Raw genomic sequence first — 21843 nt, 5'->3', positions numbered from 1 at the left:
AAAAAAAAAACAAAAAAAAAAAAAAAAAACAAAAAAAAACAAAAACAAACAAACAAACAAACAAAAAAACACCTGCTGATTCAAGTACACTGCCTCCTCTCCTCAAAATTTGTCTTAAATGAACATTTAACTCAACCTGAATTGAGTTGGGTTGAAAGGTGCTGACAACTCAGAGTCTGGGTCTGTCTTTTGCTCTACCCCTCCCCTGCTCATTCTCTCTCTCTCTCTCTCTCTTTCTTTCCTTCTCTCTCTCTCTCTTTCTCTCTCAAAAATAAATAAACATTATAAAGTTTTTTTAAAGGTCTTTTTTTCTTCTTAAAGCACCTGATCATGAAAATAAAGACAAAAGGTACAAAGAACATAGCTGTCCAAAGACATCTCTTTGCTTTAACATGGTCTTGTGAGTAGTGACCATTTGCGGATTAGACTCAGCACACCAACATTCATGAAGGTAAATAGCTAATAATAGTAATAATATTATGAATGGCAGGAATTTGTACATGCAGAGTGGCAAGGAGACCTGTGGACACACAGAAGGCCTTATAAGTATGAGCTATAATCCTCACCACAATCATCATCATAGGAACTGATTATTTAGTGCCTGGCATATTTCAGGGCATCTTTCCAGTGGAATGAGAAGAGGGAGAGGCAAGTCCCATTGTGTCCATTTCTCAGGTGGTTAGAAGTAAGAAACAAGTGCTAAGTGATTTGTCTGAAAAAAGAAATCTAGAAAGTGTAAGAGGTATAAAGAAATTGGTAATGGAGTAACCATACCTGCTTCCTTGCCTTATCCCTTATTCTATGTGCTTATACAAGCTAATTCACCTTGCTTAGCCATCTGCCTCCCCACTTACTTATAGACGCACTGAAAAATAAACAGGATTCTGTACCTCAAATTCTTAGGTAGGTGCACATAAGAAATTGTCAATAAATATGTGTTTAAGAAAGGAAAAAAAGAAGTAAGGGAAGAAAGGCTGACTCCTCATTTTGTCTTCTAATCTTTCCTTTATATCTAACTAGTTTTCAGTGAACATATGGTAAATATAGAGATTGAGAAAACACAAAGAAAGAAAAAATATATAATAAAAAAGAGACTGAATAAAAGAAAACCAAAGGAAAGTTAGGAAAGAAAAGACAGAAGCATTTAGAGAAAGAAAAAAATGAAGGTACACATGGAAGGAGGGAAGAAGGGAGAAAGGGAGAAGAGTAAAGGGACAGGAAGGAAGGATGAACCAAAGGAAAAAAAGAAAAGATCACAATATGAGGTGAGGAAGAAGAAAATGGAAGGGATAACAGGAAAAATAAAGGGAAAAATAATAAGTCTCAGCTTGATGTGTGACTTGTGGAAGAATTTATATTTATCATTAACGTTCTATAGATTTCTAGCTCTGTTTTAAGGTATAGTGTGAGGATTCATTATCAACATTGACTCGTAATGGTCACTGATCTATGGCAAATTGATCTAGGTTAGATACATTAGAAGCTGTGTTAGAGCCGAAACTTCCCTTCCTTTCTATGTGAATGGGCAGGCTGTAACATAAGGCTGAAACAGAATTTTAAAAATGACTCCACAGGATATTAGTACATTGGCATGAAAAATAACAGAGAGTGAGTGAGTTGATCAATCATTTCCTATTATGAGGAAAGAAAATATACAAAAGCCTATGAAATGAATCTAAAGCTGGAACATGGTAGACAAGTTAATGAAAAACTATGGGTCCAGCAAGAAACCAAAATAAAAAACCAACAAAAACAAAAAACATTGTACTACGGGGAAAAAAGTATAGATCAAGGATGCAGAACACTTGAATATTTTGTATTACATAGCTTTAACTTCAAAAAAGTTTTTAGTAGTCCGTTGACGATTCAAAGCAAAACATAAGCTAACAGGAGCTGTCTGTTAAATATGTATTGAGATTTATACATTTTTGTCTTTTATTTCTGTCAATTTGATTCTTGAGTATCCAATCTAATGTAGTTTTCTGCATGTGTTAATAAGGTGTTTCATTTGTTTTGTTTTTTACTGTGTTAAAGAACATCTACTGTAAGGTCTTTCTAATTTTAGTGTTTTAAGTATTTGAAGTAAATATCACTATTGGTCAGAAGGTCTTTATGTGGCCCTTCTTTATCTTCACTTCTTGTGCATTTGCACAATCAGTACCAAATTATGGCTTTCAGTTGAGGGCAGAACACCCAAAAACAGATTTTAAATGAGATACTACTCAGGTTGGTGATATCCTGTTCTTTTTTTTTCTTTTCTTTTCTTTTTGTTTTTAGGGGTTACTAACCATTAAACCTGCTTTCAGCTAAATTCCTTTTTAAATTAGACATATGATGGATTAGCTTCCCAGAAAGGAAAAACTTCCAAATGACTTGGCTAGGCAGAGGCATATATTTTAGAACATTAAAAAATGTTATTTGAGAATTGTTTAATGTTCCAAAAGAAGTACAACTAATGACCTAAAATTAGTAGAGGATTTAGAATGTTCCCAGTGGCTGATTTCAATTCCCTTTCAAAGCAAATCTGAGTGCTATAATGACAGCAGAACTCTTATCATAATTTACACAAGCTTTGCTACTTTCTTGCAATGCTGGACATGGATTTAAAAGAGAATGATGAGTTTTATAAGTCTTTGATGGGTCATCTGATGTAAATGCAGAACTTTGCAGTAATTTATTCGTGACTTGGTGTTCCCTACCAATGGATTGTGGGGTTACTTTAAACATGGATCCTGTCTTCCAGATGCAGAGAATCTAAGAAAGGGGAGACAAGTATATAAGTAACTTTAATCATTTTAGAAAGCCATGGCTTTCATAAAAGAAGTACAATAAGTGATGTGAGATGTAAAGGAAAAATAAAATTTAGCTTTTGTCATTGAGCTTGTCATTAGAAATGGCAGTGCTGGTCCATAAAGTCCCCACCCACCCTTCCCAACAGAGGCTGACCTCCACTTCAACATCCTTCCAAACATCATTACCCAGCATTGGATGAAAGATGAAACCTTCTTTTCCTATCCCTGAATATGGTGAAAGGGAATTTATTTCCTGTAAATTTCAGCCAATTATCTCCATCTGTCATTCTATTCTATAGAGAAACAGATATAGCCTCATCCAAACTGGAAAATTTGTGTTTTTAGCAATATCATAATGATGCTAATATACTAGCAGGAAAAAAATGTGTTGGCTTGATAAATATCCTTCCTAGAAAATCACTTGGCACATTTTAGATACATGATGAATAATTGTGGAATAAATGAATTACTGAATACTAAAATATTAACTATGCCCCAGCATCATAATACTTACTGCTCTGTCAAATGCTTCAAATATGTACAAGAATCTTAAATGTTATTCAATGCAAAGCTCAGTTCCTTTAATGGAGCCAGTGGAAGTGGGACTGGAGATCACATCCAGTACCCATTGGTGAATTGTTTGGAACCTGGCAGCATGTGAGGGTTTAACCCAGGTAAACTCATTTACTGAACTTTTACTCAACACGGATCCTAAAGTACCTTTAACTTTTTCCTAGTTTGTTAAAATTTAAAAACACAATCTAGCAAACATTATGTACAATTTAGAGATCTTCAACCAGAATGCTATATAACTTATGGTTATCATTGGTACTCACACTTATTTTGGTTTACATATTTTACAATTGTGTTAAGTCTCATTTTTTCTCCTTTTCTCCTACTTGGCCTTCTCTGTTCAACTTGTGTTTGAAACTTTTTGAGAGAAAAGAGTAATGGGCAAGATTTTCCCAGGGATGACAAAGTCATCAAGACCTGTACGGAGTTCCTAAAGCAGTCTCATAAATTACTTCAGCAAACCATGGTGCCAATGCTGTTGAAATGCCACATAATGGCTTAAGACACAAACTTTGTCCACCTCACTTCTCTCACTTTTATAGTAATGATATCAGTACAGCCTAGCCAAAGCTTTTGATATGTTGGTAGGCTTTCGTGACGTTACAGAGATCTATGAAACACAAAATGCTCTTAAAAGTAGTGTTTTGGTGGGACTCCTGGGTAGCTCAGTCAGTTAAGCATCCGACTTGGGCTCAGGTTATGATCTCACAGTTCGTGGGTTTGAGCCCCCTGTCAGGGTCTGTGCTGACAGCTCGGATCCTGGACCCTGTTTCAGATTCTGTGTCTGCCTCTCCCCTGCTCATACTCTGTCTCTCTCTGTCTCACTCTCAAAAATAAATTTAAAATTTTTTTTTTAAATCAATGCTTGTTAAAAGAAAAGTAGTGTTTTGGTTATTACCTGTAACAGCCACAGAAGTGTGTGAACAGTGTTTATAGACCTTTTTATAATAAACTCCACTTTTGATAAACCAATGTCTCGTGCTTTCTGGAGAATTACTGCTGTAAGAGTGTCAGATACAACATGCCTGCAGGGGTCAACAAGGATGGAAAGATGCAAGAGATTTTGAGCACAAGACAGACTTTTCCAGTGTCAGAGGCCCTTGCTTACAAGGAGGGTTTACATCTCTTACGATCATTCCTCTTTCTCCACTTACCAGGCCTGGTCTTATACAGACCTTTTAAAACTGCATTTAGAGAGTGATTTTTATATATTCTATACCTCCCAGGAACAAGAAAATGAAGAGTTGTCACATCATTATTTTTTCTAGGTTCTTTGTAAATAATATTATTTGGGAAAGAAAGAGAAAGAAACAGAAGCCATTAAGCCATATCTAAGGCATCTGGATATAATGGAGGTTTTTCTTATGTATTTTGCAAGAAAAAGAATAAATGTGAATTCAATAGTGATAACAGACCAAATTCTCTGAGCTGGCAAAATGTATATTTTAAACTGATTTTCTGTTGTGTGAGATCCAATTACTTTTGTTAAACTGCTTTAAAATTCAACATCACTTCCTCCTATCCATGATTATTAGAAGGAAGAAAAGCACAAAATATGTATTTTTAAAGGATCTGTTTCTTAGTTATGCAAGTCATAATAAAGAATCCATCGTATTATACTGATGTAATCATTTATAGTAAAATTTAATAAAACAAGATCCTACAGTTTTCTATGCAGTGAATGAATATAGCTTATATGACACGAGAAACATTTAGAAACAAAATCCATTTAGATAATCATGCTAGTCCTAGAAAACTAACAAATGAGCTGAAATTAAAGAATTAATATTAAATAGCTGCACATATTTCACAACAAAACTGTGAAGCTATCATGTCAGTCATCTTACCAAACTACTTTTTCTTTCTCAACTGAATATCTTAAAGGGAATAAAAAATTATCTGTAACAGTCATATAGTAAAATTTCAGAGGGTTGATGATAATACTCAGCACACTTTAAAAAATCATTAGCTACCAGAAAACCCATCAAATTATACTGTTTGTTCATAAGCTTCTTTGTGTCCTTTGTTCAATACATTCTATTCTGCTAAATTCAAACTAAACATGACAACTTAATTTGTGATGTGCTCTTTATTTTTGTAGTGTATCATATTGTGTATGGTGTTTCTCCTATTTGTAGATTTTCAGTAAGTGAAAGTGGGTGAGGGAAAGAAAGGGGTCAGAACTGACAGCAAAACTGAATCAGTGCATCTCATGCCAATGAAGTCATGAAAAACCGCACTGTTCTGACAGGGGCAATAATGAATATAAATAGACAAAGGCGTTGAATAGCTACTGGGAGTAAAAGAATGATGCCTCCATTTCAAGAAAGAACCTTTTTCTGCCATCACAGATAGCTTTGTGGACTGGCTACATTAGGATGCCATATAACAATTTCATGCTTTAAGAGAAGTCTTTGAAAGACAGCTCTCACATATTTTTATTTAAAGGAGCTGATGAATAATAGGAACGTTGCTTGTTGTAATAGCTGTACATGTTCAAGTCCCTCTTTCTTTCTCCCCTCCCTCATTTTCTCCCTATTTCTTCCTCTCTCATTTTAGACAGGGAGAGTGTGTGCGGGCGCGTGCACGCATGTCTACGTGTGTACGTTGGAGGTGGCTGAACTTGAGATGAACACCGATAAAGTAGATCCAATACTTCTACGCTTTAATTGTGAAATTTCATGGAAGGCCTGAAAACAAGCCCGATTTTGTACTATCAGAAATGGAGTGTATTTTGAATACAGATTGTGGATGATATATAGGCCAATATCTGCATTATGATAATTTTACCTAGAAGTCACTATCTCAGAAGATTCTGGATATTTTACATTATAGCAATATACTGATTTACCATTTATCCACAGATGCCACACAAATCTGTAATAACTCATCAATTAAATGTCAAAAGTAGCAGTTTATCTGTAATTATATTAGATAATTTCTGTTGACTAGAAACATTTTTAGTTGAAAAATGAAGACAGAATAATATGAAAACCATTTCAATGGTAGGCGTATGTACTAAAAATTGCTTAACTTGAAAATTTCTAAAATTGTCTAAAACTAAGTGACAACATATTATGAGTATGGCACATTGTTACTAAGACTTATTTTGTGCTGCTGCAAAATTTCTCATAGCCATGTAGTCAAAACTCAATAGGTAAAATATCCTGTTTTATTTCCCAAAACATGTTAAAGTAACTCTTGAAACTACACAGATTAAAATAAATGCATTATAATCTTACTTTATTAAAATAAACCTGTTATAAGCTTATTATACATGTATTAATATGTAATATATTATATGATACCATATGCAGTATGATCCTGTAAGTGGATAATTCACAGGATTGGCAGGATAAAATGCTTAATTTTTAGCTCCCTCATGTCACAAAAAATTTAAAAGTTAATTTATGTAGAAGAGGAGGAAACAATATGTCCCAAGTTCCTTGGGATAAAGATTTATTTTGGTTAAGTAAAATTTTAAAGATATAATATGTAAGCATCACTACAATTAAACTACAACAAAATATATTTAATGTTAATAATACAAATATTCTGTCTCTTAATAGAAAGTCAAATGGAAAGATTCCTTCAACTTGCCACTTGACTTTGCTGAAGTATAGTTGATTCATTCTGAAGAAGGAATATATATATATATCTATCTGTCAAATACTCTACATAAAATTAGAGCTTACAGAAGTTATGTCATACATTTTAGACAAGAAACATGATAATGAAATACCAGACAAAAAAAACAAGTTATAATTTGAAAAAAAATTTGATCTATGACAATTCAAAACTTTTCTAAGAAACAATTTTTCAATAAGGACAAAAGAAGGTTAATTTTCATATTAAATATCATTTCGTTTGCCATGCTAGACCTATTTGCTTTAAAAAGTAAGAAGAATAAAAAGGGAGCATAAAGGAAAAACCTGAAAAAATAAATCCGCTTTCATCTAAACAGGATCTGAGCAATTATACTGAAATTCATGTAGTGTAAAGAATAGCAGTCCTAGACAGTAAATCTGACTATTATCCCAAATAGCATAATTATCTTCTCTCTACTAAATACTCTATGATCTTTTCAAAAGGATGGGCAGAGGGACTAATTCTCTGTAGTTATGCAAATCCCGCCTAGAAAGAACACTATCTGTAATAGCCATAGGTCAGTTTATTTCAAGATAATATACCAGGTGCCCACATTGTCAAAATACCTGCATTATAATTCCATTCCAGTTGCTGTTTTTAATTATGAGGCTCTTCTCAACAGGAAACAATCCCACAGAGAACTGAAACAATTTATTTTAAATACTGTAAACAACAGAGAGGCTCCGCTTCATGGATTTGAGATTCCTGTTCATCCTGAGAGCTCACAGCATGTTATCCTGACTGAACATACAATATTGATAAAGATAGATTCTCATTTCAAAATGTTTTGCCTCATGAAAGACCTGAAGCAGAGATTCAGAAGGCTTTTATTTTTAGTAATAATTATTAAATATTATATATTTTTTTGCTGTCCTAATGATAGTTTTTATGGAAATACAGACCATTGTACCAATCCAACACACCAGTGCTACCTCTGTGGCTCACAAAGTCCAGGGAAACTATTTGGATATGAAAGAATTCTGGACACAAGCTTTCAAAACCATGAATAACTAATTTTGAGAATCATGTCTAAATTTCCCATATCACATATTAGCACCAAAACCTTATCTGCTTAGGTAAAGATATATAAAGTTACTAATCAATTTAGTCAAATGAGGGAAGTTTTACATTGCTGCTTGCAGGTTAGTATGGAAAAAGGCAGCCAAATGGGATTTAAAGACACTTGAAAAAATAAAATCTCAGTTAATTAGCATCTGTTCCCATACTGGACTCCTAGAATTTACAGTAACAGTACACGATGCTTGTTACATGTCAGTCATGGTTTTAAATGTTTAATTATTAACTCATTTAAGTTTGTATCCTAATTTTAGGGATGGGTCGCCAAAAGGTTAAGTCACTTGCCCAAATCACTGGGCTCGCATGTGCCCCAGCCTACCCTTGAACTCGGTTTACGTCCCGAGTCCATGGCACACAAAACTAAAGTTGAAGCCAATAGTTATGGCATAAGAGAAAAACATAAAAATTATAACTCTTTCCAAGAATGACTTGATGCAGGCACAATTCTGAGGTAATTATCAGGCACATTAAGGTTGGGAAGCACTTTATCTTTTACTACGCGCTCTTAGAGTGTCTACAACACAGATTCCTTATTGTTGTTGGAATATATCATGCGTTACATTTCTGTGCTCTGAAGGGAGTAACTATTCTTGTTTGTTTATTTCATCATGGGTGGAATCAATATCCATATTATTTAAAATAGTAAATTACTGGAGTGGCTACAATTAATAACTCAGGAAGCAACAAATGCTGGCAAGGATGTGGAGAAAGGGGAACACTGGCACTATGGGTGGGAATGCAAACTGGAGCAGCAGCTCTGGAGGACAGAATGGAGGTTTCTTAAAAAATTAAAAATAGAGCTACCCTACAACATAACAATTGCACTACTAGGTATTTATCCAAAGGATACAAAAATGCTGATTTGAAGGGGCACATGCACACTAATGTTTATAGCAGTCCTATCAACAATTGCATTGTATGTATATGTTAATCTATATATACATGTGTGTATATATACATGTATATATACACATTATATATATATATAATGGAATATTACTCAGCAATCAAAAAGAATGAAATCTTGCCATTTTTAACAGAACTAGAATTCATTATGCTAAGTGACATAAGTCAGTCAGAGAAAGACAAATATATGATGTAACTCTTCTGTGGAATTTAAGAAACAAAACGGATGAATATAGGGGAAGGGAAGGAAAAATAAGATTAAAACAGAAAGGGAGGCAAAGCATAAGAGACTCTTAACTACAGAGAACAAACTGAGGGTTTTGGAGGGGTGTTGGGTGTGGGGATGGGCTAAATGGGTGATGGGCATTAAGGAGGGTGCTTCTTGGGATGAGCCCCAATATACGTAAGTGATGAATCACTAAACTCTACTCCTTAAACCATTATTACACTATATGTTAGATAACTTGAATTTAAATGAAATTTTAAAAATACATAAAGAAAATAGTAAATTACTGAAAGATATACTGCAAAGTACAAAATATGCTTTAGTCCACACATAAGGTACATTAAGGATATTTGTAACTTCTGAGAATAATTTAATTTTCTAGAATAAATATAAACCATATGTTTTAGGACAGACTGTATGAAATCACAAATATACTAAAGCTAAACCTCAACCACAGTAGAGTAGACTTCATAGAAAGTCTATGATATGCATAGTGCAAGTCTCACTACGAAATTTTGTTGATAAACGCAGACTTAAATTTAACAATGACTTTAAACATATCATAGTAACATTTCCTACATTATGTAAACTTGACCCTTAGATGATTTAAATTACTTCTGGTGTTCTAAGATTTAAGATTTGTTCTCTCATATCCAAAGCCATGAACTCCCTGCTCAGAACAACACATTTCCTTCAACAATATCTTTTGTAGTATGTATGTGATGACAAGCTAGTTTTATATCTTTCCGCTTCCTCAGTAAAACTCATTTTGTATCTAACAGAGCTTCACATCTTTTAGTTTTCATAACTGGACAAATAAAAGCTTTGCAGATGCTTTCCAGGAAAAGATGAGAAGGCGTAAGGGTTTGCAGCAAGTCATTAACACAATCCAAAACTTGTAAGATACCTATCAGACATATGATTAGCCTTTTCTTCTCTTTCCACTAAACAGCTTAACTGAATAAATACATTCTATACTTGGTATTTCTTGTTCAATTTTCTAAAAGGAACTATGGTAAACTTCAGTGGCAGTAGAGAGTCGCTAACTGAACTTAATCTTGGTCACACATAAATACCTGGCATCAGTTTTCTTGGCAGGGAATTACTAAATAGTGAACAGCAAATGACTGGCTTATTTGCATGGGGAGGCAGTATATTGTGGATTGTGAGAATGTTTTCACTTTCGAGCCAGAGAGTCTGTGTTGGAATCACAGTTCCCCCAATAAGACATGTGGCCTTGGAATACTTTTAATACTTTTGCCTCAGTTTCCTCAGCTGCAAACTGTGATAAAAATAGCACATAGCTGGGGCGCCTGGGTGGCTTAGTCGGTTAAGTGTCCGACTTTCGCTCAGGTCATGATCGAGCGGTTCGTGGGTTCGAGCCCCGCGTCGGGCTCTGTGCTGACTGCCAGCTCAGAGCCTGGAGCCTGTTTCAGAGTCTGTCACTCCCTCTCTCTCTGACCCTCCCCTGTTCACACTGTCTCTCTCACTCTCCTAGAAATAAATAAAACATTAAAAAAAAAATAGCACATAGCTCCCATGGTTGCTGTAAAAATTAAACAAAATAAATAATACACAGCACAAATTTAGGACAGACCCAGGCAGCTAGGTATGTTTTGTACATTCAGTAAATAATGATGCTCTTACGGTGATTGTTCTATAAACAATTTCCATTTCTAATTAATAATATTGAGACTTTGCCTGGACATATCATTTTGGCACCAGTCAGATTATCCTGAGGCTAAAAATTTGAGAATGGCTATCAGTGAATACAAGGTAAGATGTAATGGAATCTGGCTGAGCTATAGAGAAATGGATTTATGAGTATTAGGTAAAGCACTGAATAGACCAATGGCAATATCTGTGTGAGATGACAGAGTGCTCAAATTTGTATTTAGTAACACATACATAAGAAAATAAAATTAAAACATGTCTTCTATAGTTTCAATTAGGGAGCTATCTATTTGGTTAGAACTGCCAGAGATAAGCCACACAAGAGTAAATACATATTGTTCCTGCCTTCTGCATGCAAAAAAGTAAATATGTGTAACATCTGTTCATTATATGTACAGGGTAGGTTTAGAGGGAACATGCTTCAGTATAATGAAAGTCATTCGTGATTACCTAAGCTAATATATTGAATGAGAAACACTGAAAATTTATCCTCTAACCTCAAAAACAATACAAGGATGTCCACTCACCACTTTAATTCACCAAAGTACTGCTGGTTATTGCTATAGCAATCAGACAAGAAAAAGAAATAAAAGACATACAAACTGGTACAGAAAAGTAAAACTTTCTGTTTGCAGAAAACATAAAATCATATAAAGAAAATGTTTAAAACTCTACCAAAAAACATTAAAACTAATAAATGAATTCAGTAAGGTTGGATGATACAAAATCAATATATAGAAACCTGTTGCATTTGTGTACACTAATAACAAAGTAGCAGACAGAAAAATTAAGAAATTTATAAATTTATAATTGCACCAAATAGGATAAAATACCTAGGAAAAATTTAACAAAGGGGGTGAAAGACCTATACTTTGCAAACTATAAAATGCTGATGAAAGAATTGAAGAATGTCACAAACAAATGAAAAGATATTCCATGCTCATGAATTGGAAAAATTAATATGCTTAAAATGTCTAATTACTCAAGGCAATTGACAGATTTAATGCAATCTTTATCAAAATACCAATGGTATTTTTCAAAGAACTAGAACAAATAATTCTAAAATTTGTATGGAACCACAAAAGGCACTGAATAGCCAAATAAATATTAGGAAAGAATAAGAGAGCTGGAGGTATCAAAATCCCAGATTTCAAGTTGTAGTACAAAGCCATAGTAATCAAAACATTATGATACTGGCACAAAAATTGATGGACAGATCAATGGAATAAGATAGGGAGCTCAAAATGAAATCCACTCTCATATAGTCAGATTAGGAGAACTATGACAAAAGGAGGTAAGAATATACAATGGGAAATAAAGACTCTCTTCCATAAATGGTGTTGGGAAAATTGGACAGCTATATGCCAAAGAATAAAACTGGACCATTTTCTTATATCACAAAAAAAAGTAAACTCAAAATAAAGACCTAAATGTGAGACCTGAAACCATAAATTCTTAAAATAAAACAGAGGCAGCAATCTCTTGGGCATTGCCCTGAGGAATGCATTTATGGAAAAGTCTCCTCAGGCACAGCAAAGGAAAGCAAAAATAACCTTTTGGAAAAATGACAAAATAAAAAGCCTTTGCACACAAAGGAAACCATCAGCAAAACAAAAAGGCAACCCAGTGAGTGGGAGAAAATACTTGCAAATACTATATCCAATAAAGGGTTAATATCCAAAATGGATAAAAAACATACACAAGTCAAAGGCAAAGAAACAAACAATCTGATTAGAAAATGGACAGCAGAACTGAGTAAACATTTTTTCAAGGAGACATACAGATGGACATCAGACATGCAAAAAATATTAGCATTGTTAATTATTAAGGAAGTGCAAATCAAAACCACAGTGAAATATCACCTTACACCTGTCAGATTGGCTAATATCAAAAAAGACCAGAAACAAGTACTGGTGAGGATGTGGAGAAGAGGGAATCACCCTGTACATTTCTGGTGGGAATGTAAATTGGTACAAACATTGTGGACCAAAATATTAAAATATCAAAATAGTAAAATAGAAATATGATTCTATCCAGGAATTCTGCTGGGTATTTATCCAAAGGAAACAAAACACTGATTCAAAAAAGATAAAGACACCCTTATGTTTATTGCAGCGTTATTTACAATAGCCAAGATGTGGAAGCAACCTCAGTGTCCATCCACTCAAGATGAGTGGATAAAGAAGAAGTGGTATATAATGCAATGGAATATTGATTAACCATAAGAAACAATGAGACATCGTGCCATTTGTGACAACATGGATGGATCTAAAGGGTATTTAAGTGAAATAAGTCAAAGAAAAGCAAATGCCATGTGATTTCACTTATATGTGGAATCTAAAAAGCAAAAACAGCAAAACAAAAACAAACATTGACAAATGAACAAACAAAATCAGAAATACAGAGAACAAAACGGCGATTGGGAGAGAGGAGGGGAGTGGAGACTGGGCAAAATGGGTGACAGGGAATGGGAGATAAGGCTTCCGGTTATGGAATGAACAAGTCCCGCAATAAAAGTTACAGCATAGGGAATACACTCAAAGGTGTCATAATAGCACTTCATGGTGACAGAGTTTAGCTACACTTGTGATGAACACAGTATAACTTATAGAGGTAAGGAATCACTATGCTGTACATCCAAAACTAATGTAACATTGTGTGTTAACTATACTTCAATTAAAAAAGAAAAGATAAGGGAGGGGTGCCTGGGTGGTTCAGTTGGTTGAGCATCCAACTCTTGATTTCGGCTCAGGTCATGATTTCACAGTTCATGGGTTTGAGCCCCACATCAGGCTCCATGCTAACATTGTGAAGCCTGTTTGAGATTGTCTCTCCCTCCCTTTCTGACCCTCCCCTGCATGTTCTCTCTCTCCCTCTCTCTGTCTCTCTTTCTTAAACTAAATAAATATACTTAAAAACAAGTGCTCATAAGTATGTGAAGGAAAGAGAACTCTTGTACACTGTTGGTGGGAAGGTAAGTTGATAGAGCCACTGGAAAACGGAATGGATATTCACATTAAAAATATGGTCCAACAATTCCACTTCTGGTATATACCCAAAGAAAATTATTTTACAGTCTCAAAGCGAGATCTGCACGCCTATGTTCACTGCAGCATTATTTACAATAGGCAAGAATTGTAAATAACCTAAGTTTCTATTGACAGATGAATGAATAAATAAATCATAATATATATATATAAAATGTATATATACACATGGAATATTATTCAGCCATTAAAAAGAAGGAAATCTGTTATTTGCAACAACATGGATGAAACTTGAAGGCATTATGCTATGTGAAATAAGTCGGATGGATAAAGACAAATACTGTATGATCTCATTTACATATGGAACCTAAAAAAAATGAACTCGTAAAAACAGAGAACAAGTCCGTGGGTGCCAGAGAAGAGGGTGTCGGGGTTGGAGGAAGTGGGTGAATGTAGCCAAAAGGTGCAAATTTCCAGTTATAAGGTTAATAAGTTATGGGGATGTAATGTACTGCTTGGTGACTATAGTTTATACATTTAAGATTTGCTTAAATAGTAGACGCTAAAAGAAAAAATACATATAACTATGCAAGGTGAAGGATGTTAGGTAAGCTTAATACAGTAATAATTTCACATTATACATATATCAATTGATTACGTTGTATGCCTTAAACATATCCAATGTCAATTTATCAATTATATCTCAATAAAACTGGAAAAGAATAAATGGCAATGATGGAAATCAGATTTATTCATTCATTCATTCACTCACTGATTCATTCAAATCTAGAGGTAGGGATCAGCTAATATTCATTGCAGTATTTCTACCTTTAAAAAAATCATTTTCCATCATGTAACACTTCAACGAATTTGACTTATCCCGTTTTATGCTTGATCAGTTTGTCTCTTTTGTGGCCCATTGTTTTTTGCGTTGTTTTGTTTCATGTGGAAAAAGATTGAGACTGACAACCTTACATCAATAAAAGTGGCTAGATATTTCCAAAGCAGATTTATCAATGATATATTTAGTATGGCCTTCATGCTAAATTGCTAAAGTAGCCATGATTCTCTGACCTTCCCTGTTTCTATCCCTAGTTTGCAATGTGACTTTGCAACTTCTCCCACCACATGGTGATCTATTCTCCCACACTTTAAATCAGATCTGACCTTGGAACTTGCTTTGGCCAGTGAAACGGGGTGAGAGCAATACTCTCCTGGTGTTCCTGGATGTTCCTGCTCTTGACTTATTTCTGCCATGCCACGAAAAAGAAGTCTGAGCTAGCCTGTTTAGACAGAGTTGCCTTTTTGTCCTAGCAGAGAAAAAATGAGAGTCCAGCCAAGGTCAGCCAAGCAACTCCCAGACAACCCACAGTGGACCCAGGAGCACAGTGAGTCCCGTGAAAATAGCTCATCATGACCCCAATGAGGAGAACCACCCAAATGTTAATCAATGCTGATTATCGTAATTCACCGATCTTCGGGGGGTTTGTTGTACAACAACAATGAAAGACTGACCGAGTCTTGTCTGCAGTTTATTCTTTCTCGTGATATCACTATTGCGTATAATGCCCAACCTGCAATGGTGAGAAAAGTGGACGAATCAATTGATATGTACTAATCCATTATATCTACAATTTATTGCAGTTATTTTGTGCCAAGATAGTTTGAAACATTTTCCATAAGCTATCTCCGTTAATTTTCTCTCCCAAAACAATAGCAATTGTGAGCCCCACCTTTCTGGCTATGAGGTAGGTGTCTATGGGATCACAAAAAATAGGGTTTGTCTCCTCTTGTGAAATTTTCACTGAGGATGGTGGACACCCATGTGGCACAAACACTGAATCATTGAATTAGTGGTTAACTTAGTTAAGAGGATTATTCAATTACTTGGCACCCTTTCCCAATCCTCTCTCTCATATAATTAGAGAGTGTATATTTTACTGGATGCCTTATGTTACAGTCTACTGGGCTTGTAGCTCCATGTTTAGAATATCTGTATATATCAACTTAATTCTACATATTCCTCATTATTAACTTTTCTTGGAAGTCACTATTACCCTAAATGTAATATGTAAAAAGAAAAGCATAGTTTTTAACAGTATAGGACATAGGAGTGCAGTGAACATTTACTGATTTTGTATTATAAATATAGCCATGGTCTATTTTAGCCTTTGAGATTAAGATAATTTTAAGATATGTTTTTCTTTAGCTGGCATCAGTAATATAGAGATTTCCTTTTCTGTAGTTTTATTTGGAAATATAACAGACTAAAAAAAAATGAAGCAGTACTATATTTTTTTATGTTCGACCTTTACCTAAAGTGCTGGTTCATTTTGCTAGCATAAAAATTAGTGATTTTTTCGGTTATCCCTTAAGTGAATTTAATAGCAGCTACTAATATAAATTCTTTGTTAAGCTCTTCCATGCAAAGGCATTTTACATATATTTAATTATAAATACATATAAAATTCCTCTGAGAAAAGTAATTGCAGACCCATTTTAAGGAATATAAATTCCCTATTCAAGTTAACATATAAAAAAAAAACAACCTAGAAAGCCTTTAATTTTACTGACTTCAAAGACTATATTTTTCCCACTAGATTATAAACTACTTTTATTTCTCCCAACTAAGAACTGTGAACTTTTAAAAAATATATATTGATATGGAATCTATTATCCCAAAACCCAAAGTAAAACTGAAGCAAAGAAAAAGATTAAAAACTCTAGTCCCAGACGCCTAGCTCAGTGGTACCTGACTCAGAGGAATATTATACTGACATCTCTTATCATTTTGACTGATGTCCTGTTTATGTCTCAGAAGAAAAGAACATTTTCCTTCCCCTGTCATCTGTGCAAGCTAAAGCAGGCAGGAGATTGCTTTTGACTCATTCTAATTATCAAAACTGCTTCCTCACTCTCATTACATGGCTTTGGTCTCTCTGCTGAACTACATTGCTTCAGCGATTTTGTATGCCAGTTAATGGGCCTTCTATCACATATATTTGTATTACTCTTCCCCGATTCATTGTGAACTATGAAAAAAACTGCAAATGCAAAATGCATCTCTATTGCCATTTAGCCTCCAATTTACATTCTATCATCCATGTATTCACGTCATTACCTGTATACTTTAGTGATTCACTATAAAAAATTGTCTTGGTAATTTTATCAGATATACATACACTGCTCTGAGGATATATGTAGATTATTAGTACAGTTAAGTTTTCAGTGAGGAATATTATAGAAGAACAGTTTGCAAAGTGAAAAGAAAACAGAACTATAGACAGTAAGCAAATCGTATTCGCTTCCTATGCTATAACTAGCTATCTTAAGAAAATAATTATCCAAAAGTCTTGAGAAATTATAAGTTCAAGTAGGATGAAGAAGAAGTTGAAGGAGTCAGGGTTAGAAAACCGTAATAGATTACTAAGAAAAGGATGGAATGGACATCCTTAAGTGAACATCTTAATCCAGTGACTAATGCCAAGGATGAAACCCATGCTCTTTCACAAATGACACTGGATGCCATTTCCCAAAAGTGAATACTTTTCCAAGTGGAGCGTATTTCTGAATCAGTAGGATAAGTCTGCATAAGGTCCTTTAAACACAAGGGGGCCATTTCACCCCCTATGTCTCTCTCTTGCTATCTCTTTTTTTCTGTTATAAATAAGTTCATGATAATGGATGTGAAATAAATAGTCAAACTCTAGCTTTCTAGGGCCAAGAAGTATGATTAATAATGTTAAATAGGAAAGATCATAGTATTCATATTTTAGCCCAAAGGCAGATCCACTTTTAGCACAGAACCCAAACAGGAAGTAGCTCTTCTGTCTAAAGCAGCAGAGTATAAAACCTCCTTTTCATCACCAGAGGACACAGGGAAGTCTCACTTCATCAAACTCAGAAGGCGCCATGCATACAGCAAGAGTAGCTCTCTATTCTATGCGTGACATGTACCTGGTGGCTCGCACACTGCAGAGAGTAAAGGAAGACAAGCAGATCCTTCACAGAGACACTATAAAGGTTCTGTATTTTCAGGGAATTTTTTGCACACTCACTGATAAAAATTTTGAACATTCCTGCAAATAATGTTAAGGGTTCAGCTCCACAAAGCCACTTGCTAGCACAGAACAAGACGGGGGAGGGTGGAAGAAGAGGGGGATTGGTAGAACCTCAAGAAGAAAAGGATTCAAAAGCGGACCTGCACACAGATGAGTGACTTAAACATGTGAGCTCAAGTTTTTTGTTTGTTGGTTTGCTTGAACTAGTTTCTGCCTTAACATAAAATTACATAATCCTTCAGCCACATATCATTTGAAGTGTTATTTTTTTTAATTAAAAGTATTTTTGATGTGTATTTATTTTTGGGAGAGGGAGACAGAGCGCAAGCGGTGGAGGGCCATAGAACGAGAGAGGGAGACACAGGATCCAAAGCAAGCTCCAGGCTTTGAGCTGTCAGCACAAAACGATGCAGGGTTTGAACCCACGAACTGTGAGATCAGACCTGAGCCAAAGTCCGCCACTTAACCAATGGAGCCACCCAGGTGTCCCAACATACCATTAAGTTTAAAAAAAAGACATCCCAGGCTTGTGCTTAAATCCATTGAATGAGCTCTATTCTCTGTTAATACTCTTTTTAGCCACGAGTTTAATACAAATACTCACACACAGCTATAGGTAGTGTTATCAAAAGAATTCTGGAAGAGCAACCCCCCTCCCTGTTGTTTTCATTATAGTTAAGGTTGCTCCTCCACAGAATGACCAGGTATCTAGGACCGGCTCCTCCAGAGAAGAAAGTCCTAACAGGAATATTCCAGCCAGGCAGTTTCTCATTCTTCTGCTCGACTGCTCTCCTACATATTTGAGTGGTTTCTAGGAAGTTCTCTTGATATATCTCTGACTTATATCCAGGCAGAATTTAACATAGGCATCCTCGACTTTATGAATCATCCACGTACACTATTTTAAATGTAATATTTTTATTACAGCCATTCCTATGAACCAGATTTAAGATATAACTTTGTTGTTGCAAACCTCATAATGTAATTGTTATAAAGCTGGGCTGTCAGCTTTGTATTAAAAGAGTCCTTTATACACAAAGCAATACACGACTTATGACAAATTATTCAGTTAGAGCACACAGTTCAATGCACAGCTAGGTTTCGATTGGACTTTTTTCACAAACAACTTCATTTTCCCTCCCACTTTATATATGAAAGTAGGCACTGCCCTTTGGGCCAAAGTAAGACTCTTTTCCATTTTATTAAATACATATAAAATGCTATCTTTGAAATATTATATGCAAATTTCCATGTATCTCTCAAGGTACGCTGGTGTCTTTATATCAAATAGCTTGTCCCGCCTTCTCACCCTACCCTGGCCAAGTTTTACCAATCCAGTTTTGCACACAGCTCTGACTTCCCTTTAGGTTGGCTCCCTTCTTGTTTGAGCTGGCACTCATCGATCAATACGCTCATACTTCAGCTGTTCGAACAGCAGCTAACCAGGCAGCCACAACAAACACAATTCTGGCAGCTCCTAATGTGTGTCTCTGTCTGTAATTCAGATGCTGTTTGCAAAGAGTTTACATGTAGACCACGTCGCTCTTAGAAAGCTCAGTGCTAGGATTTAAACAGAAAGCTTATTAGGCACAGTCCTGCGAATTAAATCATTATAAGCAGTTGCTCAAAATAGTTTGGGAAGACAGAGTGCATGGTGATGTATTTTTACACATAAAGACGAACATTTTCTTGGACAAGATCACTGCTATAACAAATGATAACATTCTGTCAAGAAGCACTGAGCATTGGTTCAATTAAATGCTACATCATTTACCCATAAGAACAAGCTGATTTCTTCCCAACTTTGATCATGGAAGTCGAGGACACAAGGTCTGTGTATGAGACAAGTCGATTTTTTTCATTTGCTATAAATGTATTTAGTAGAAAGTATAAGTTAGTGCAATTAGGGAATGAACGTATCTTCTGTAAACTTCATGTACAGTCCATCTTGGAGAAAACTCTCCGAGCATATTCAATATACTGTCACTATTCTGGGTCTACCTAAGGGGGTAGAAAAATAAACAGAATTTGATGTTTGCACTTACAAGAGTTTACAATATACCAGATAACACAAATATTGAGAAACTATAAATGCACAAAGGATTATGCTATAGTAGCCTATACTGGAGAAAGGAGTTCTATCTGAAGAGTTGATATTCAATTTGGATTTTGAAAAAAAAAAATTAGCTTTGCCAACTAAGGAGTGGATGAGGGATGAGGAAAGCATTCCAGTGAATGGAACAGCTTGAGTCAACACATGCAGGCATGAAATCATATCATGTATTTTAGGTCCTTAAATTGGTCCAAAATGGATAGTCAAGACCATAGGAGAGAATAGGTTTAGAAAAGAGTATAGTTAAGGTTCTTTACTTCTATGCTAGTGTTATCACAAATACTGCAACCAAAATGGTAAATCCCTAATGTTTCTAAATATGCGGTCTGACAAAAAATATTTGGGAAGAACATTTCTCATGGAGAACAGGTTGGAACAGCTAAGAGGAAATTCTAGTAATCCAGGTAAGAAAGTGTTGACAGCACAGCTGGGAAGGAACAGGAGTTTGGAAAAAAAACATTTTAAAGATAAAAGTTGGAAACATAGAGAGTAAAGTAGAATAAAGAGTCAAAGAATACTTTCAATCAGGTTGAAATAAAATAATGTTTATTTATTTTTGAGAGAGAGAGAGAGAGGAGAAAGAGAGAGTGAGAGCGCAAGCAGGAGAGGGACAGAGAGAGAGGGAGAAACAGAATCCGAAGCAGGCTCCAGGCTCTGAGCTGTCACCACAGAGCCGGACACAGGGCTCGAACTCATGAGCTGTGAGATTATGACCTGTGTGGAAGTCAGACACTTAATCGACTAAGCCACCCAGGCGCTCCCATCGTTTTTTGTTTTTTTAAAAAGTTTTTAGAGTGCAGGAATGGTATTATGTTAAATGTTAATGGCATTAAATGTTAATGGCATTTAAGTGGTACAGAATTGAAAGGACTATACAAAATTTTCTCCAAAACAAGAAATAAAATATCCTTCAACATTATCTAAACTTTCTAATTACAAGAACATCACAAAAAATATGAGAAAACAAATGTGTAAAATAACATGATATCTCTCAAGCAATGTAATTATTGAAAAGTAAAGGACATTGATGTGGAAATCAGTCATATGCCTATGGAGAAGACCTTTATTACAGCTAATGTTAAACATTTCACCATGAAGGTAGTGCTGTGGACATTATATATTTTTTCCCATCTGCCACATGATGATACTAATGTAAACGTCAAATTAAAAAAAAAAATGTATCCCCAAACATTAACAACCCTTCAGTGATTATACATTATATAAATTAAATCGTATTTATGTTAGATAATTCTTTGTGATACAGAACGGAAACAAAGTGTGTATTATTGAATGTGAATAACCTAGATCTCATGATGACTCAATTATGTCTCCAAAAGTAGATTGTTATTATTGCTTCTAATATATAAATTCTCCTCCCCCCCCAAAAAAAGCACAGGAAATGGAAATCAGGTGCTCAAATTATGTATAAAGGTACACATGTGTCTTTGTGCATGATACTTGACTGTCATTCTAATATCCCTTTCACAAGCTCTTTTCATTTTTCTTTTGATTACAAAAACCTTTTCCTTAGCATTCCACTTTCAGAGTAAATCTTCAACATCATGAACACTGATGCTACCAGGAATGCTCCCTTTTTCTGCTAATCTCAATAGCTCCAGAGCGGCTAGCAAAATAAAGCATTTCATTTCTACATTTTGCACTTGACTTGGCTTAGACTGATGCCAGGTGACATTATTGCTCTGGGTTTCAGATGTTGTTTAGGGAAGAGGAGAGTAAAATAAAGGATAAAATCATCATTTCAAAAGTGGCTACATTTGGGGGAGAT

General features: G+C 35.0%; 1 protein-coding gene across 1 annotated transcript in view; it reads right to left on the bottom strand.

Moving 5' to 3' along the window:
• The window catches only part of LOC144229051 (protocadherin-9-like), a 38346-nt gene extending 23206 nt beyond the window's left edge, over positions 1 to 15140 (bottom strand). The window contains exon 1 of the mRNA XM_077761004.1: positions 15051 to 15140. Coding sequence (XP_077617130.1) covers positions 15051 to 15140 — 90 coding nt within the window. The remainder of the gene's footprint in view (positions 1 to 15050) is intronic.
• Between the last annotated feature and the right edge of the window lie 6703 nt (positions 15141 to 21843).

Source organism: Crocuta crocuta, unplaced genomic scaffold (assembly GCF_008692635.1).
Source record: "Crocuta crocuta isolate KB4526 unplaced genomic scaffold, BGI_CrCroc_1.0 scaffold578, whole genome shotgun sequence".
Lineage (NCBI taxonomy): Eukaryota > Metazoa > Chordata > Mammalia > Carnivora > Hyaenidae > Crocuta > Crocuta crocuta.
The sequence above is the reverse complement of the archived record's forward strand: the minus strand, read 5'-3'. Positions and strand labels throughout refer to the sequence as shown.